The following is a 19,970-nucleotide window of genomic DNA, read 5'->3' as shown; positions in this document are numbered from 1 at the left end:
GTTGGATGCATTGTGTTTGTTATCACCGTTTAATATATTATTAATTATTAAATTTAACATATTATAGATATTATTTTTGTTATATATATATATAGGTATATTTAATTTGTAGACTTGTAGTTTGCACGTATGTTCTGGTGTACTATATAGTTAATTGCACCGAGCTAGTAAAAAACGATGAACGACCGTCCAGAAGAAACTATGAAAGCTTATTTCATTGTTTTTCTGTCATTTTTTATCTTCAACATTTTCAGTTTTACGAGTGCGATCTAAGCCCACGATACATTCGAAAATTTTAATTTACTCCAAGGTGCACAGGAAAACATCGTTGAACCGATCATATTATTCTGCCTGTTCTGCTGGTAGAATACATATTTATACATATTTATAACGTCTACTGCCAATTCGAATTAATAATGGTGAGTTGTGTATAGACTAACGATAAAGATCAAATACTTGTTTTTTGTCTTGTTCAGTTGTTCAAATCGATCAGAAAATCACTAAACTATTCCCGTTTTATATGTTTTACTATCATTGTTATTAGATAATCATCAAGTAGATGAATATAACTATATATGGCTATTGTTTCGTATGGTGAACACATTTTTTTATATAATTAAGAGACATGTTTTATAAGAGATATTTTTAAGTCCATGCTACTTGTTGTGTATTGGCAGTATTACTAATAATAATAGGTACCTATTATCATAGTTGTTATTATTATTTATATATACGCCACATAAACCAGTTACATGTTATTCTGAATTTAAATGCGTAGCGAATTATCATTGATAAAATGTGGTGATGGATTGATAAACTTGTTAAATTTAATATATTGTTTTTCAGAACAAACAATTAATTGATGACAATGAGTTAATGTGATATGGTATTAGATGGTAGTAAGTAAAGTAGAATGGCAATATCATGTTTTTCTGAAATTTATGTTTTTGTTATTACTTTTTTATAAATTTCAAGTCAAATAATAATTTTAAATGTAACTTTAAATTGGAAATATTGTTCTGGAAGTTGGTTAACAGCTATTATGTATGTTTTTACATAATTATTTATAACTTGTTGGTTTTACTTGAATAATAATTTTAAGTTTTAATTGTATTTCAGTTAAATTATCATTAACATAGAATGTTCATTTGGAAAAATGATTGCTATGGAGGTAATGGAACTGTTCACATCATTGGAATCCAACATTCCACAAGAAGTAGAAGTTGTAAAACACAAATTTCATGATCAATTTAATATTGGTGAAAAATTTAAATTTATTTAAAACAATTAAAATGCAAATTATAGATTATTAATAATTTTAATATACAGTAAAAGAACCATGGCTGTTAAATGGAATGTACGATTATTTTATGTCAACGGGATCTCAAAGAGCTGTAGAAGTATTAGTGGCTGTTAGGGAACCACATGACAAGTATCTCTTTGATAGGTAAATATTTTCATTAATCGTAAATTTAAAAAACAAATTGACTTAAAATGTATCTGGAATAATTTATTTAGGCTTGTTGATGGCTTACGAAGTGCAAATCGTCTTCAAGCACTTACATTACTTGGTCACGTAGTAAAAAGACAACCAACATGGTTGATTAAAATTACAAATCATCATTTACTCAAGGAATTAATAAAACTTTTAAAGGTATGAATTAATGTTTGAATTTAATATATTTTATTTGTTAATTACAATTTTTTTTCAGTCCGAAAATGAAATAATTATTATTACTAGTGCTTTACTTGCTCTTAATGTTCTTTTGACTGTTATTCCTGCACTAATTTCTTCATTTCTACCCGATATTTTTGAAGGATTTAGGTATGTATTATTATTTTATTTACTTACTATTATAAATAATAAAATATATATTTTTTAAACTTTAGTCGTTTGGCGGCTTGGAATACTTCACAAAAAAACAAAGTTTCAGAAATACATTTATTCCATCTTCAGATATCATTATATGTATTATTTGTTCAGCTATATAGTATGTATCCATGTTCATTTGTGTTATATTTAAAACAACAATATAGCACATCTGATAACCATTTAGTTTTCACTCATACAATTAAAGTAAGATTAATTTATGAATTAAGTTAATTATTAAATTATGTATAAAACTATTATTTTTTTTTTTTAATTTAGCCCATGGTAGAAACAATGCGTATGCATCCAAGTTTAATAGTGAGCAGCAAAGATGTGGAAACATCAGTTCATAGGTATAAAATATATTTTTTATTACAATGTCATTAATAATGTAAATATGTTTATTACTTTACATCATTATGAAATTCTTCAATCTAATAAACACATGTCGGATTATTACTTGCAACTAATAATATAAAAATTAGTTAAATTTTGATTTCTTATTTTAGTTTTTAAATATAATTATTTTACAGGTGGAAGAAAATGGAGCAACATGATGTTGTTATGGAATGTACAAGATATACTCTATTAGAAAATGGGGATAGAAATTATCAAAATCCTTCAACTTGGACAAATGCGGGGTCAAATTTTTCATCAGCTCTTGGTAATATATAAATTAAATTATGATATTTAATATATTTTTTAATTGTTGTTTAATTTATTAAATTATTACTATTTTACACTGTATTCATGTAATCATGGGTAAATAAAGACTACAAATGGAATTTGTAGTTATCAAAATGTTAATTTACTAAAAAATCTATAGTAAAAAAATAGTTACTATAATAATACACTAGCTTATTTATGAGTCTGAAATTTAGTTGGTTGAATTATAAACCATAGTAAAATTATTTAAGAAATAAGAATAATTAAATAATTTGCTAATCTAGTAACTTTAGTATATTTATTACAAAATTAAAATCCTTGTTTTATTATAATTTCTATTTGCAATAATAAATATGTTGATCAAATTAAAATTATTAAACTTATTTTTAAATAAAATCAATCAATTTTTAATTTATGTGAAATCTATTTAGAAGTTTTAAAGTCAAGTATTGGAGCAACGGGAGATATTGTTAGTGTTAATAGTATCAGAGATAAAGAACTATGGAGTCCAATGTTGTATTGTGGAGAATTTCATAAAGATACTGTTAAATCTATGCCCACTACTCCAAATATACAGGTAAAATTGATAATAATTGATATATTTTTAATAACTAACAAATATTATTAAGTATTGAAAAAAAATGTATAACTGTTGTTTTTATAATTCAGAATTACTATAAACCATTGGTTTTCAACCATAATGAGCATTCACCTCCAGAAGCAGCTGTAGAAGCCACACCAGAAACAACTCCAATCAGGGTAAATATTTAAAATTATTTGTTTTTCTTCTTAGTTAGAATTATTGTATTTGTATACCGTTGCATAAAAATTGTATTCTCATCACTGTTATATTAACTGCAAAAATAATTCATGACACATTACAATGTACATTGTTTTTGTGAAATCACAAAATTAATTAATTTTTCTACAAATTAATATTAATGTTTATACTTATAATCTAACCATTAACATTGGCTATAAGATTACATGTTTCTTGTAATTATTTATATATAGTGCATAAAACAACTAATTTATTTTCAAACTGATTTTTAGGTTTTATAAATTTTTCTTAATATTATCAATTATCATCAAAATAAATTTAAAATCAAATTAAATTAAATTTATCCTTTAAGTAAAGTAGTCTGTTTAGAACTAAAATACTTATTATTTTGTTATTATATATTTTTTTTATAAAATTTGTTATTTTCTTTAATTTTTACTTCCTTAAAGCCCTAAGGAACTATTAAATTTAAACTTAAAATATCTTGGTTTATTTTATTGATTTTAAAACTATAAACTAAATTTTAAAATATTAAAATTTAATGAAATATTACATATTTAATTCATTATTTTTTTATATCCCACCTTACAATATGAATCACAAAAAATTAAATCTCTAAAAAAAAAACTTAATATTATATTTATATTTCATGTTAATTCTTGTATATATAATTTTTTCAATTAAACTATAAACCATTAATAATTTTCTTCTATTGATCTTGGCTTTTACAACCTGTATTTAATTATTAATTTGATAAAAGTTGCAAATTATCATTTAAAAAAAGAGAAAGTAGTTACCCGTTCTACTGTATAATAGGTGTCAAGTGTAGGTACCTCATCATTGAGAAGTCACTATAATTTACTCGTTAATTTTTAATTAAATTATAACTAAGGCTAGGAAGTAGTAGAGTTGTATGTATTTTTCTATATGTGCTTAATTTATAGTAAACCAAGCTAAACATTTTTATTCAATGACAGATTTAAAAACAAAAATAAAAAATTCATATTTCATTTATTTTATAAAGAATGCATTTTTCTCTATTTTGATATAATTTATGTGCATATTTCAATAATTTATCTAAAAGTTTATGATTTTATTATTTTATTTTCCAATTTTTAATATTGATTGTTGTCATTACTATAGATTAGTAATTAACAATGATGTGGAGTAATCTTTACACACTACTAAGGAATAAGGATATAGTAATATTATCTTTCGTTTAAAATGTGTATGTGACGTAAATCTTAAATCGGTACTTGTTTGTTATCGCCCCGCCATTATGCCGCATAAAATTTATCTATTTAATTCAATTAAATAAAATAAACAAAATAATAAATAAATATAAAATATGTATGTATTAATAATAAAAAATTTAAAAATAAATGAATAAATATGTTTATACATTTAAAAAAATATGTATAAATGCATTAGTAAATAAATAATATAGTTATAATTATAGTGGAGGCCAGAACTTGGATATATCTTTTAAAATGGTTTCAAATGCGTCTTGTTTTCCGAGATGTGTTCTCCACATAAATTCTGCTAAATATGATTCAAAAAAATTTCTGTTTGTTCCACGACGCTTTTTATTTCCCCATTTAGCAGAACCCCTCAACGTCTCGATATTTTGGGTGTGTGCCCCTGTGTCCGGATCAACAAAATTATATGTATGGTTTACAGTATTATGTTGGAATCCCGCTTGCTGCAAATTATTATATGTTTTCCAACAATCTGACAATATTACTGAGCCTGGTCTTATATATTTTTTGATTATAGGTAACAATGTTTTTTCCGATCGATCAAGTACACTTATTATAAAACATGCATTGGTTTCCAAACATATTCCACCGAAAATCCATTGCTGAGGTAGAATACGTCCAGCATTATTTTTTCGGCGCACAAATAAACTTTCATCTATTTCAACAATAAGACCGGGACCACCAATTTCTTTATTTTGGTTATTTTCTAACTTCCATGTACATATTTCACGTAGATAGTTACTCCAATCGACCACAGCACTTTGTCCCATCTTAAGCTAATGTTTACAAAAAGTTACTGAAGACATTTCTTGAGCCCAGTAGTATATGAAATGGACAATTGTATGTATTGGTAGTCTAGAACCAATTAACTAATTGTTAACTCTTAAACCCTTTTCCTTCCGGCAACTTCTTTTCTGACAACGCCATCGCGACCCCTTGATAAACATTATATGGCCATTTTCACATATTTCACTTTTTTTAACTATATTATTTTTTTGTAAAAATGTAATTGCAGTATCATTGTTAAAAACAACTGTAAGTAATTCATTAAAATTCATTTTATTATATAAAATAAAAAAATTGAAATTTATTTTTTCGTATTGGTTTCAAACGAAGTCAATGTTTAATAAAATAACGAAAGCCAGCAGCGTACTAATATGGTTTAATATAAAATGTACAATAGTTTTTCCATTTCCCAAATTAGATTATCCATCATGAGCTGAATATGATAATTGTAGGTATAATAACGGCACACTATATGGCGGGGCGATAAATTTTATGCGGCATACTGGCGGGGCGATAACAAACAAGTACCCTTAAATCATTAATAGTAATTAATAGTAATCGTAAACTATTATTGTTTTTTTTTTTGTTATATAGTTGAGTATTTTTTCTTATCGGTTGACAGTTTTGTGTAAAACTTTATATCTGTTGAGAATTTGTTTGTTTTCTATTAAATCTTAGTGTATAAAAATTTTAATATGCCGAAAATTTCACAATTTAAATGACAAACAATTTTGTATTAGTACAATGCTTGAATTCCTAATTTTTTTGATTTTATATTTAATTAGAAGTGTATTTTTTTGAAGATTTATATTTACACATGACATTTAAAATATTATTTGTAAATTTTATATTCCCTTGGTAACACTGATTTTGGATCTTAAAACTATAAAGTTATCATTCTCTGGTTACGACTATCTATTTTTAGTTGTCTGAAATAGTAGTTAGAAAATAAGTATTTATAGTAAAAAATAGTACTTTTTTTTTTATTTTCTTATTGTAAAATATATAAATAAGATGATTTACATATTATTGAAATGTTTACAATAAAGAATCTACCCCCTTTAAGCACAATGCTTGTGATGCTGGTAGAGAGTTACATTACATAATTGGATACAAAATACATACAAATTAAACCTAATATTAAATTAACATAGAATAAAACAGACAGTAACATAATAAAATTCTAATGTAACATTCAAAAATATTTTTAAACACTATGTTTTAATTAATTTAAACTATTAGTGAAAATAACCTTATCATAAATTCCTTACTAAAAAGTAAAATACAAAAAACAAGGTGACTCCGCAGACCTGCAGGGGATATCATGTCATACCCGGCATCCCCCCTGCGCACGCCTATGATCACACATGCAGACAAATTATAAAGTATAATTACTGAATACTAATGTTGTTTGATTTTGGTTTTTGCTATAATAAATGTTATAAATTGTAGTATATTATATAAAAAACATTACAGTATTCTATGTGGTGATTAAATATCTTCAAACAAATTTTCTCTTCTATCGCTTCATTTATGTTAAAAAGTATATGTATTATGACTTATTTCAATCAATTTTGAAAGGATGATATATATCAACAATCAAGGTTGCCATCTATAAACTCTACTGTAGTCAGAGCATTGAATTCATTTGGCATAGACAATTTATCTAGACGTAATTCATCAACACCAAATTCTCAGCCTAGTTCACCATTGAAAAAAGAAGGTTTTATTTTTCCTTCAGAAGATATCCAATCACAGTCACTTGTTCGTAGAGTGGACAGAATGATAATGGAACGTAATCAGGTAGAATTAGGTCAAATTATCAAGAAATGTGTTATAAATATATTATATATTTGTTATATAAAGTTTTTTCATATCTTTTTTGAACATTTTGGAACATTTTTTTTTTTAAATTTCAGATAACAGAATCAATTAAAGATGAACATAATATACGTTCTGAATCAAAACCTATTGCAGCTCAAACTCAACCACCAAATAATCCTGAAATAATACAAGTAATATACTCAATACTACAATAATATTATTAAATATTTGTTTATAATAACAAGCGATTAATATTTATAAGACTGGAGACGAAGATATCATTGAATGTGATCAACAGAGCAATGGGTCACCGTGTCAAACTTATGAGGGAGGATTACATATGCCTGATTCTGCTTCAATAAAAGAATTTGTAATGAGTGTTCGGACAAGAAGACGTTATTATAGTCAATGTACTCCAGAGAAAACTATAAATGTTTCTGGTATTTAAAATATTAATAATTTCCTCATTTATTTTAATAGATTTATTCAACTTGTTTTTAAATATTTAGTATGAAATAAAATTTTATTTTAGGACAAAGTACTGATAGTAGCCCTAAAAAAGGACCCGAATTTTCATTAAATAGTGTTCGAAGAGCATATTCATGTCCTGAGATTAAAAAAACTAATGGGAGTAGTATTTCTTCTGGCACTTCTCCATTACAAGAAGAAACTGAAGAGGATCATCACGGAGGTGGTATAAATATTAGCAATGGTCATATTACATCATTACCAGTAAGTTTATTAAAACTGATATCAATCATTTAAATTATTTATTATAATCAAAACATTTTTATAGAAAAAGAAATCAAAAAATGATATTAATATAACTAAAGTTCAGACTGTTTCCACTCAAACAGAACATATTTTACCTTATGAACATTTATTTTATAGCATATTTCCTGCATATAATAATGATCCACACAATAGTAAGTTTTAAAATTACTTTAATACATTTTTTATATTATATTATTAACTGTTTTATTAATTTGTTGAAGGTGCTAAAAATCAACAAAATATTTTTAATAATCAAGAAGATGAGTCATTAAGTTTAATCGAAAAATATGTTCGCACATCGGCAATAGTTCTTAATCATCGCCATACAGCACAATCTAGTGATGATGTCAAATTATTGCAAGACCAAATCGCTTTATTAACATTACAATTACAATTTGAGCGTAACCGTAGAGAAGTTCATGCTGAACGAAATCGTAGACTTTTAGGTAAATCAAGAAGTAGTCGAGCCATTGATGAACACAATTCTGCTCTGGTAAGTCAAATACTAAATAATATTAGCATAAAATAATAAAATAAATTAAAATGAAAATACGCTATTATTTTTTTTTTTTTTTTACAGAAAGATCAAGTTTTAACATTACAAATTGAAATTGAAGATGCAACTTCAGGGTTTGAAAAATTAAGGCAAGATTCATTAAAACAAGTTAAAGACCTTAAAGAAAGAGTATCACATTGGCAAACTGAAGTTGGAACATTTTTATTATATTATTTATTATAACACTTGAAAAATTAATCACTTGTTATGATTTAGTGTTTAAAATATCAAGAGGAAACTAAAGAAGCCAAAAATAAATGTCTATCATTAGAACAGCTTTATAATGGGGAGAGAGAAAAGACTGCCGAGGTTACCAAAGTAAGAGTATTAAAAAACAGTGATTTTTTTATATAAAATTGACTTCATTATTTTCTACTTAGCAATTATCCGAGACTAAAGCAGAGTTGTTCAATACTTTAAGTGAACTAACTATTGTGCAAGCAACAGCTAACATTAGTAAAGAACTAAAAAGTACAGTAATAAATTTGCAACGCGAACTAGTTATGAGTGGTGAGATGCAATCCCAACAGCGTGATGTTGTTTCTCATGTAAATGCTCTTAGATATGATGCCAGCAATGCTATGTTAAGTCAAGAATCATACAAACATAATATAAACGGTATGTGTTATGAAATATTTATTACTTATATACGTAACGAGGGCAGGCTACAATTTGATAGCACCAAGACATATTTAAATAAAAACTTAGTATGACTTAAAACATTTTAAATATGCACCATAATATGCTTTAGTCATAATTTTTATGTTTTAATAAAATAACTGTCATTGACATAACAAAAGACTACAGACTATAATATATTATTATATGTACTATTTATTATTTATGTCTTAAAAGACCACTTATGTTATCATCACTAAGTGATTTTAGTAAGTTTAATATGTTTATACTTATGTCACAGTAATGTATTTTTTTGATGAGTATATCATGAGATGAGTATTTATTATATTTCATATCCCTAGTCAAAATCTTTTTTGAAATCAAAAAAATATATGTTAAGAACTTTATACTTATTAATTATTATTAATAATATTATTTATATAGTATTATAATGAGATATTTTAACTAGATGATTTATAGTTGACAATATTGACATACTAGAACAAAATACACATTGAATATATTATTGAAAAATGCAATAATATTTTTTTTATAGTTAATTTATTAACAATTGTTGCTAATGTTCAAGTATTATCAAAATATTAATCATTCGTTATTTTTAACATAAATATAAATTAATATAACTTTTTTTTTAATTTTTTCTTACCTTTAGGTTAAACTTTTATTTTATGTAACCATTATCATTTATTTTATGTTTTTGACAATACAACTACATTGAGTAACATTTTTATAAATGCTCTTGAATTATATTTTAAATTTTTATTTGTAATAAATGCATACACCCACATGTTATTTAAGTTTTAATTAATAATATTATTGATTAAAAAAAAATGGATTAAAAATTTTAAACTATATTTAGACTACATTCAATCCAATTTAGAATTAAGTTCTTTTCAGGTATTATAGATTCCTCTTTCCTTTTATCATTTATAAATATCTTAAAAGTTCCTGCTTGATTAATTTGAAATTTATACTACTTTTCCATTTTTCAATTATATAAAAAAAACAATCCTATCCCTTGTAAGATAAAACTTGCCAATGACAATCCATAATTCCTTGTTTAATTTAGATAATAATTTGTTTATATTTATATTGTTATTATTTTTACTGCTATTTACTATAAATGTATGCTGGGTCCAAGCCCATTTCTCTTTAATAAATTAATATTAATAAATATTTTTGTTATTACTTTATTAGAGCTTCAAAATATGTTATACCATAAATCTGCACTGTTAGAAGCATCAAACGCTCGTATAGCTGATTTAGAGTTGAAATTAAATAATAAGAATGCATGTATTCAAAATGATAAGTATAAAATAGAATTGGTTAAAAAACAATTTAACAAACAATTATCTGAAGTAAAAGAAGAATGTAGAATTTTGAAAGAAATACAATGTCAATATAAAGAAAATAAAGAAGAAGAAGAATCTAAGAAAAAATTTATTGAAGAGCTTCCTAAATTCAGTTCTGACTTGGTTATGGTGGACTCAAACACTTCAGTAAGTGATCAAGATGCAAACTTTAGGCTTAGTATGATGTTGGCAAATATTGATGACAGCCGTGACGATATCTCCGTTATACCTACAACTCCAAAGTAAATACAAAATATTATTAGTGTTAATAGTTAATATATGTATAGTATTGAACATTACAATATGACCATTATAATTTATAATAAAATAATAAAAATGTATTGTCTTAATATAAATCGGTTGTGTAATATCATTAGCAGTTCCTGACATTTTTCGTCTTAAATAAAGTTTTGTAAATTAATTGATACATTGTTGTATTTTCTTTTTTTATTCTCTCGATATTTGGTATATGATAATAATTTGTATTATTTTAATATGATAAAATATTGGACATATTATTAAACACATAATAATTGTGAATCAAATTATTTAAAATATCAATAATTGTGATTTCTGAATGTTGTATCAATTATTTCAAATATTGATAATTGTTAGATATTCATTACTTCATTAGCAATGAATTATTAAAATTTTTTATTTATACAGGTTTATAATAAAAGGTTTTTTATTAATATTCAGATAAAGTATTATCATTTATTTCAAATATGCACAAAAACAAATTAAATTAAATCTATATATTCCATAATTATAATACTGAAAATTGAAATAATTAATCTTAATACAATTTTTAATATTATTTTTAAATAATTTTACTGTACCTATTAAAATTATTAATTAGACAATTTGATGTAGGCCGAAGGGTATAACTATATTGCTCTAATCCATTTTAATGTTTTCAGGTAAACATTATGATCTCAATGGTACTGGATACTTAACATCATTTATATAAAGGATTTAAGCGTACTGTGTACAAGGATATTAAATTAAACAAAGCTAACATTCTTGTTGAATAATTATTTACATAAATTATACATTTATTTTTAAACATTAATTGTTTATAATGTTATATTTTATGTTTATGGTAGTAGTAAAGTTATTTCATACATAATTTTTACCATACATACACTCATAAATGCATGGTATTCAATCTGTGAATTTGTATTATATAACTATTATATATTATATGTGTCTGATTGATTATTGAATTGTTGTGTCTAACCAATGAATTTAAAATTATTGTCTTTGTAGGTTTTTTTTTTACATAAATTGTTCATTTTTATATTGATTTTTATTTCTATTATTTTGAAAAATTTTTATTTCAAATGAATAATGAATAATCAATATGCACTTATTGAAAATGTAATATTGTAAATATCTTTTGATAAGTTTGAATTTAAATGTAAATGAAGAGTTTATATTTTTTGGCCTATGTATAATATGTATATGTATTAAAGGACTCTAATAATTTCAATGAATTTAGATGAAAAAAATAACTGTGTTCAAATGTAGCACTGTTAATCAAAATATTACGTCTTGTGACCATTTTAAACATATATTTTAACAAGACAAATTTTATTATCCCTTATTAATATATAGAATGATTTCAATTACACATTTTATTCCACAAACATTTCTTACAGTTCATAAATATATTATTATTAATGTTTTCAATAAATGCTATTTTTTTATGTCAGATACTTCACAAGCTATCTTTCAGTGTTTATTGAATCTTTTTCCTTTGTTTAATCTATAAGCGTTCCTATAATATATAATATTTTTATATTATTTGGAAAAAATTATTCTTTGATTTTCTGTTAAATTTGAATTAATTAGTTCAATGATAAATCATTACATATAAAAACTAATTCTGTGTGTAAGTCTCTTTTCTAAGGATATTTATAATTTTTTTATTTGGCAATGAGTAGAATATTAATCAATTAATAGTGTGATATATTGAACAAATTTTTACAAAAGATATTGCATATACATATATAAATATTATGTGGGCATTTTATATTATGCAGTGCCACTGTGGCTCACCAACCTACCCAATTGTCAAAGGCTCTAGAATTATTTTTTAATCTACCTATATTTTCAAACAGTAAATCATTTGTCGGCATGAAAAATTCTTTTCTGGATTCTAAACATTTTTAAAAATGTCATCTTTATCTGGGGAAACTAGGGGGGGACTTAGTGGGGCTTAGCCCCCTCAAAATATATTTTAGCTCGCCCCCATTTTTTTTTATTTAAGATTAAATAAAAATTTAAACATAAAATAGTGAGAATAGGAGATACATTCTATATGTAATATAACATAGAGAATTATTATAACAGAATTATTCAAAAGTAAATTGTATAAATATAAAATATTAAAGTTTATTTTGCAATATACATATTATAATTTAATAAAAATATTTTTTTCTAATAAATATTATGCGGGCATATCAACCAATGGCATTGTGGAGGTCACCGTGCAATATTTTAATTTTTGGTGATTAAAAATGGACAAAAATACTTATTTAGTATTTTTAATATACAAAAAAAATTATCCGTATTTATATAGTTGTTACTATTGATATGAAAATAATCTAGACGATCCTCCTAGTTTTTTGGAAAGCATGAAAGTAAGTAAATTAAATTAGGTATTTATTTGTGGACCTGCAGCCCCCTAATATTTTAGACTTAGTTGCGCCAATGCAGCTATGTAAAACAATGAGAAAAGATTTTCCTTTACCAATCATCACTATTTTATCGATTACCTACCCATATAATTAAAATAGTCATCAGTTCATCACATAGTTTTTAAGTAGAGTTTTGTGACCAATCGTTCGATAATCTATCGTTATTAACTACTATTGTCTATTCAGTATTCATCTAACTTCAAAGGTTTGATGCAAATGGGATTTAATAAATTATTTTAATTAATATTTTAAGTTTTTACTTTTTAGCATGGGTTTAAATCGTATTATTTTTTAATACTACTTATAAGGTAAGTAACTTATGTTTTATGGGGATTAGATGTATTGATGGTTGGACCGATAATGACGTATGACGTATTTCTTGTTTGTATATTAAATTGGACAAACTGGTTATAATTCAATTAATTTAGTAACCTAATAATTTATGTTTAGAATATTTTTAAAATGTTTAGGATAATACATCTAATTGTTATTCTACTTTATTATGGAAAAATTGTATTGTTGAAATAAATAATTGTGAGTGACTAGTATAGTACCTAGTACTTATAGGTGTAATGATTAGCCTCTCAGTAACTTCATTAAATTTCCGCTTATAGTACGTATAATTTGCGTTTTTAATAAGAATAACTTTGGTGTATACAAATACGTAGCGAATATTCATGTAATACTTGTATGTTGTATAATATACGTCGAAAAACGTTTTTTACGATTGAATTTACGTTTTTGGGTTTACGGTACCTACCTACGTATAAGCATAGCTGTGCTGTCGGGGTGGGGGGGTCTAGGGGGCATGGTTTAAAGGGGCGCTAAAAAAATTGAAATGCATAATGATAAATAAAATAGGGGGCGAATATTTTTAATTTTGCCCTGGGCGCCAAATCTTAACGGCACGGCTCTGCGTATAAGTATATTCATAGTCATATATTTTTTGTTACAGTGTTACACAAATCACAATTACGGTTATTCAACTTTAGGTTATTCGATTATTAATTATTCAAAATTACATCGATGAATGGACACAGAATAGATTAGATGGGTAAGGATATACATATATTTCAAGTTTACGGTAAGAATTTTTATTATTTAATAGATACTTGTATTCGTTTGTTTTTCCCAACAGTGAGTGCTGTGCGAGATTTTGCCTCTAGCCTGTACATATATATGCAAAATATGGGGGAACTAGTATATTTTACTTTAAATTTCAGAAAGATAGCCTATGTTCTTCCCCCGAGGTCTTATCTATGTACGAAATTGCATCAAAATTGGTCCAGTGGTTTTGGCGTGAAAGCGTAACAGACAGACAGAGTTATACTTTCCCATTTATAATAATATGGATAGGGATTAGGGACAATAAGGAAGAGATAGTAGGCCTAGTAGGGATTAAATGATGATTGTATATATTGTAATACAATACATTTTTTATTATTTTATTCTATATCTACTTGTAATAAATCAATACGATCGTGGAAGGAGAATTATATTACTACTTACTACACGTCTTAATATAACATCCCACTTCGCTACGTTAATGATACAATCATAAATGCGTGTATACTGTACTATGTCACTATGATGAATTCGGAATCTTTTAGACGGTCAGACGTCACCAATCGGCAATCATCATAATATATAATTGACTCGTTTGCACTTTTCAGACATCATATGAAAACTCATTTCCAATGCATCGATTATTAAATTAATAATTATATAATCTAAATTCTAGGAATATAACTAGAACTGGAGTATTCAATAAAACGGACGACTTATTTGATTAAATTAAAAAAACAACATTAGTTATTAATATATTATCATCGCTATTATTTTCAAAATAAATCTCAATCATTCATGTTGTTTTAAAATAAAGAAAAAATGAACTTATATTACGTTGGTCGTTCCTTAGGTATTTAGTTCCTGTATAAAATATTAATACATATAACATATAACTTATATGATGTTATAATAATTTAGTCATTTTTTTTTTAACTTATAATTATACTTAGCTTTCCATTTTTGTGTTCATATATAACTATTTAAGTACCTATCTATTTTACTATATTAGGTATATTGTGCACACCACACGTTCCCACACTCGCGCGCGCGCACACACACATACACATACACAATATATATATATATATATATATTTATATCGCGCATGGAAGTATTAGAAATTAAATGTTAGGTAATTGTAATTTGTAATTGATGCAGTGAATCTGCGCTAACGCAAGTTTTTAGGCTGAGATGAGTGAAAACTTTACTTTTGAAAAAAAATTGTATTTAAAATAAACGCATTTTAAATGAAAATGAAATATTTTATGGTCACAGATTCTTAAATAAATATTGTAGATATTTATAAATTATATTATAGGTAGGAAGGTAGGTAATGGCACCTATAGCCCGTTAGTACCAAAACAAAGAAATAATTTTGAATTTTTAAATTTCACATATTATATAATATGTCGGTTTTAACATTATTTCTCGTTTTTGACATATTTATTTATATTGTACACATTTTTAATTGATTTAAACTGATTATTTTGACTAATAGTAATATACTATATTTTATAACGTTTTTAATAAATTTACTTTTTTTATATTTAATTTTTACATTTTAATAATTTACATTATATACACATAACACTTAGGTATATTACTATATACAATAATATATACTTTATGTATATAATAGTACAATTAGTAAAAAGTGTTTGCGTTATGCAGTTTAAACAATAGATCGTACAAAGTTACCGCTTACCGTATAGGTATATATAACTGTATTATGTTTATGTATAACTGTACGTATAATTGTTTATTACTGAGTTGATAAAAACATGTTTTTTATGTAAAACTAAAAATAAAAAATAATGTATTTTTTCAATTGGTTTTTTAAAACGGTTTTAAATAACATGTTTAAAACATGATTTAATTGAATTTAAAATATTGGTATAGTTGTTGGTACCAGAAAAAAAATAATGTAAACTTATTATATGAGCTTAAAGGAATATAATTAATTAGATTATCTATACTTTTAAGATGTATTGAAATTTAATTTGTAAACTTGTTCTGAATTTAAGTTTTGTATTATTTTCTCTTTATTCGTAAGATTAAATTGTATACACTAATTGGTTGTAATTTTTTAATTGTATATATAACATTATACATAATAATTTCATCAGAAGAGATGGAACTTATTAGTAAGTAATAAGTATTATTTATTTAATAGTATCAATAAACTGGATTATTAAAATTATTATCTAATTTAATTATAGGAGTATAGAAATGTTAGACTGAATTTCAAATGAATAATCAAATAATAAAAAAAAAATATAAGCTTTAACTTGAAATAGCTAATACAAATAGGCCGAATTGCATTTTTTTTCTTTTTAAAAAAAATAACAGGTTTAATATAAAATGTTTTAAACATCTTAACCCTAGATCATAAATTATAATAGCTTATGCATAGATTTAATATGGAATTTTTAAATGTGATAAAAACTTATTATTGTCATATAAATTAATTTAAGTAGAGTAAATTACAAAATAAATGACTTAATTTGACATTTTTGGCATGTGCGGAACTTTTCTAGAGTATATAACTCAACCAATACTATTGGTTGTTTGATAAACACTAATCTGACCTCTATGAATTTGTGTTTACCTTCTAAAAGTCAAAATCTTTGTCAGGACGAATTAAAGAATATTATAACGCTGTGGCCTGTGTTGCTGTAACGGGTTAGGTAGCATGTGGGTATTATAGCTAATAATTATGAAAAAATGTTCAACGTAGATTCAGAGTAATAATAAATTTGCGTTAAAAAATACCTATTTATCAAAGATTTTACATTATATATGGTCGTTTCTAACTGTTTTAGTATCCATATTTTTAAAATTATCAATATTAAAATTGATGAAATCTATTATAAATTTATGCATATTATAATACGTATGTCTATATATGACTACATTATTTTACATATTTATACAACAAAAACAATGTATATTGCAGTAATGAACGACCACTTCGTCAAAATATTTCATTAGTGCCTATTTCTGTTTTTTAAAACAAATAATGTCTGTCGATCTGGTGCGGGTATATTATACACTGGTACACAGTTGAATATAACTAATATAAACATTTTATTGTTTTGTGATATAAGAACGGCTCGTCACAGTTTTATTATAAAATGTATTATTATATGTTCTTAATGTGTAGGGTAAATGTATCTATAGTACTTATATATAAATATATATAATACATAAATAAACAGAATATATGATCAGATGGTATTTATACCTCTATGTATTATATGTTGTGTAATGCGTTGTAATCATCATCATCATCATCGCAACGGTTACCGAATAAAAAGAAGGCCGTACCTGTATTGACCTTAAGGTGTGCGGAAACGGAGGAAAGTGTTTTTATAGACGGAGAAATCTGCGTGCATGTATATACACACCATATATATATATATATAAATACCTGCACCTACCTATATAGTATAATAGCAATATACACATTTATACTGAACGTATCGTACTTGCATGCATTACACAAGCGGTGGCAGTCGCGGTATAGGTACCTATAACAGCAGCTGTCGGCGTGTTACCTGTACCTATATCTATATAATAATGATAATAATAATATAATATACAGGAAGTTTTCGACATGACCGTTTTATAAACCGCCTGCGCTTGCAGTTTTGACGGTAATATCATCGTAGTTATTTTTGTTGTAATGACAAGTTATTAGCTATAGGTTTATACAAGGTACCTATATAGTAATAGCTGCAGAGACAACTGTAAAATATGTAATTATTTATATTATTAATTTTATTGGTAGGTATAGCCGTATAGGTAATTATATTTGTCAGTAATTTTTATTTCACTTTGTATGGCTGACGACTATAATAATATAGTCTATATAATATTATATACGTTATAAATCATAATATATTTGAAATTTTTACATGTTCGGCGATTTTATAGTAAATAATATACATTCTTATATTTATTACAATTTACAATAATAGGTAATGTGCAGCTGATGCACCTTTATAATATATACTGCCGAATAATGCTTTTAACGTAATTACGTGAGATACTCATTATTACATTTACACAAGTAATATTAACTATTGAGTTACTTAAAAAAGTAAATACTATTTTACAAAAAATGTACGATTTTATTATTTATTTAATTAAATTTTTTTATTTATTCTATATAAACAGACTTATTATTTTATCATACAATTTAAAAATGAATATACATTAACAGTACATATAGATATAGACATATAGTAATATAATACTTACAGTATTCATAACATTATTTAGAATATAGATATAAATTATGAATATAATTTAATTTTGTATAGGTATAATAGAAACATAAAATAATAACTAAATAGGTTTGATTAAATTATTATTAGCAAAATAAAAAATAAAAAAAACTATTTATCCTTATGATATTTTAAGTTTAGTACTCAATTGAATGGCTGCATACATTTTAGATTTTGAGCGGAGCGATCATATTGTATTGAATTTATAATGATGCGAGTTTTTATTGTTATTTATCTGTCATCCATCATCACATTTGGATTAAAAATTCTTTGATATTCAACTGTAAGAGTGGTTTCTGGTTGCAAATTCATTCTAGGAACTTTGGGTGGTCAAATATAAGACTATTTAAGTAGGTTTATCTCTAATATTAAAAATAATCGGGTAAGATACAAAACAAATTTGGGAAAAATGGGTAATTTCTCAAAATTTTTAAATAATATAGAAATTAGAAATTTTCACCAAATACAGTGAAACCTCTTAATAACGAACTCTCTCGGTCTTTAAGGTTTCTTATATTAAATTGAACTTATAGTAATTTAAAAATATCAAAAATACATTCATCATTTTTTATGTGTTTAAAGTTTAAATTATTATTTATTACCTAATTTGCCAGTGTCATAAAAATATGTACTTGTAATTTATTTTGTAGCTAAAAATATTTATTTTAGTAACTTTTTTGTAATTAAAAATATGGCTCACACATATTTAAAATTTTTAATTTATATTAATATTTTATGATGATATTTTAAAATACAGGCAAAAATTAATTCAACGGCTCAACCTATTATATTACTACCTATACAGTATACATATAATAGTAAAATATAAATTACTTTAATATAATAAAATATAGGCTGACTACAGATCGCCTTGGATCATAATTGTTTTTATAGACAACAATTTATCATTGAATTTAAATTTAACATATACATTTTAGTGACTTACTCCTCAATTCTCAATGATGGGGTACAATCGATATCCCCACGAATAGGCAGTGTGATGGTTATATTATTACTATACTTTCAACATTAAAAAAAAAAAATGTTCTACATTTTATTATTATCTCTATTCATATAGGTAGGTAGGTAGGTAAAAATATTAAGTTTTATAACAATTTTTATAATCTAAAATCAATCTACCTATTTACTTTCTACGTTATACAATCTACCTGATTTTTAATTCCTTGGCAGAGTTTATTTTTTAAATTGAAATTAAAATTTATTTTTGATAAAAAAAAATAAAATGAAAATATTGCTGTCATGGAAACCCATTAACTAGTTTTTAAAATGTTTAAACATGTCAATTAATCTTTATCTTATAATTATTTTAGCATTGTTATGACAAATACATTATCTGTAGTATATCATCCTTTATTTTTAAGATATTTTATAAAATAGAATTTA

At 24.6% G+C, this 19,970-nt stretch overlaps 1 protein-coding gene across 5 annotated transcripts; it reads left to right on the top strand.

The window, feature by feature from the left end:
* Positions 1-73: 73 nt before the first annotated feature.
* On the top strand, positions 74-11,807 carry LOC132923313 (hamartin). Of its 5 annotated transcripts, XM_060987217.1 has the most exons (23): positions 75-419; positions 847-899; positions 976-1,044; positions 1,120-1,259; positions 1,330-1,447; positions 1,519-1,654; positions 1,713-1,825; positions 1,891-2,077; positions 2,150-2,223; positions 2,404-2,534; positions 2,968-3,113; positions 3,206-3,295; positions 6,944-7,165; positions 7,282-7,377; positions 7,449-7,626; positions 7,719-7,918; positions 7,983-8,112; positions 8,182-8,453; positions 8,541-8,666; positions 8,733-8,834; positions 8,897-9,134; positions 10,353-10,749; positions 11,428-11,807. In XM_060987217.1, the coding sequence occupies exons 4-23, from the start codon at positions 1,157-1,159 to the stop codon at positions 11,429-11,431; spliced, it is 3,063 nt and encodes a 1,020-aa protein (XP_060843200.1). In that variant the 5' UTR covers positions 75-419; positions 847-899; positions 976-1,044; positions 1,120-1,156; the 3' UTR covers positions 11,432-11,807. The 5 variants fall into 5 exon arrangements, with proteins under 5 accessions (XP_060843202.1, XP_060843200.1, XP_060843199.1 ...); XM_060987216.1 differs by lacking the exon at positions 976-1,044; XM_060987219.1 differs by lacking the exons at positions 976-1,044; positions 11,428-11,807 and having other exon boundaries at positions 74-419; positions 10,353-10,753.
* The last annotated feature ends 8,163 nt before the right edge of the window (positions 11,808-19,970 follow it).

This window comes from Rhopalosiphum padi, chromosome 2, assembly GCF_020882245.1.
Source record: "Rhopalosiphum padi isolate XX-2018 chromosome 2, ASM2088224v1, whole genome shotgun sequence".
NCBI lineage: Eukaryota > Metazoa > Arthropoda > Insecta > Hemiptera > Aphididae > Rhopalosiphum > Rhopalosiphum padi.
Note: the sequence above shows the minus strand (reverse complement) of the source record. Positions and strands in the feature narration are given on the sequence as shown.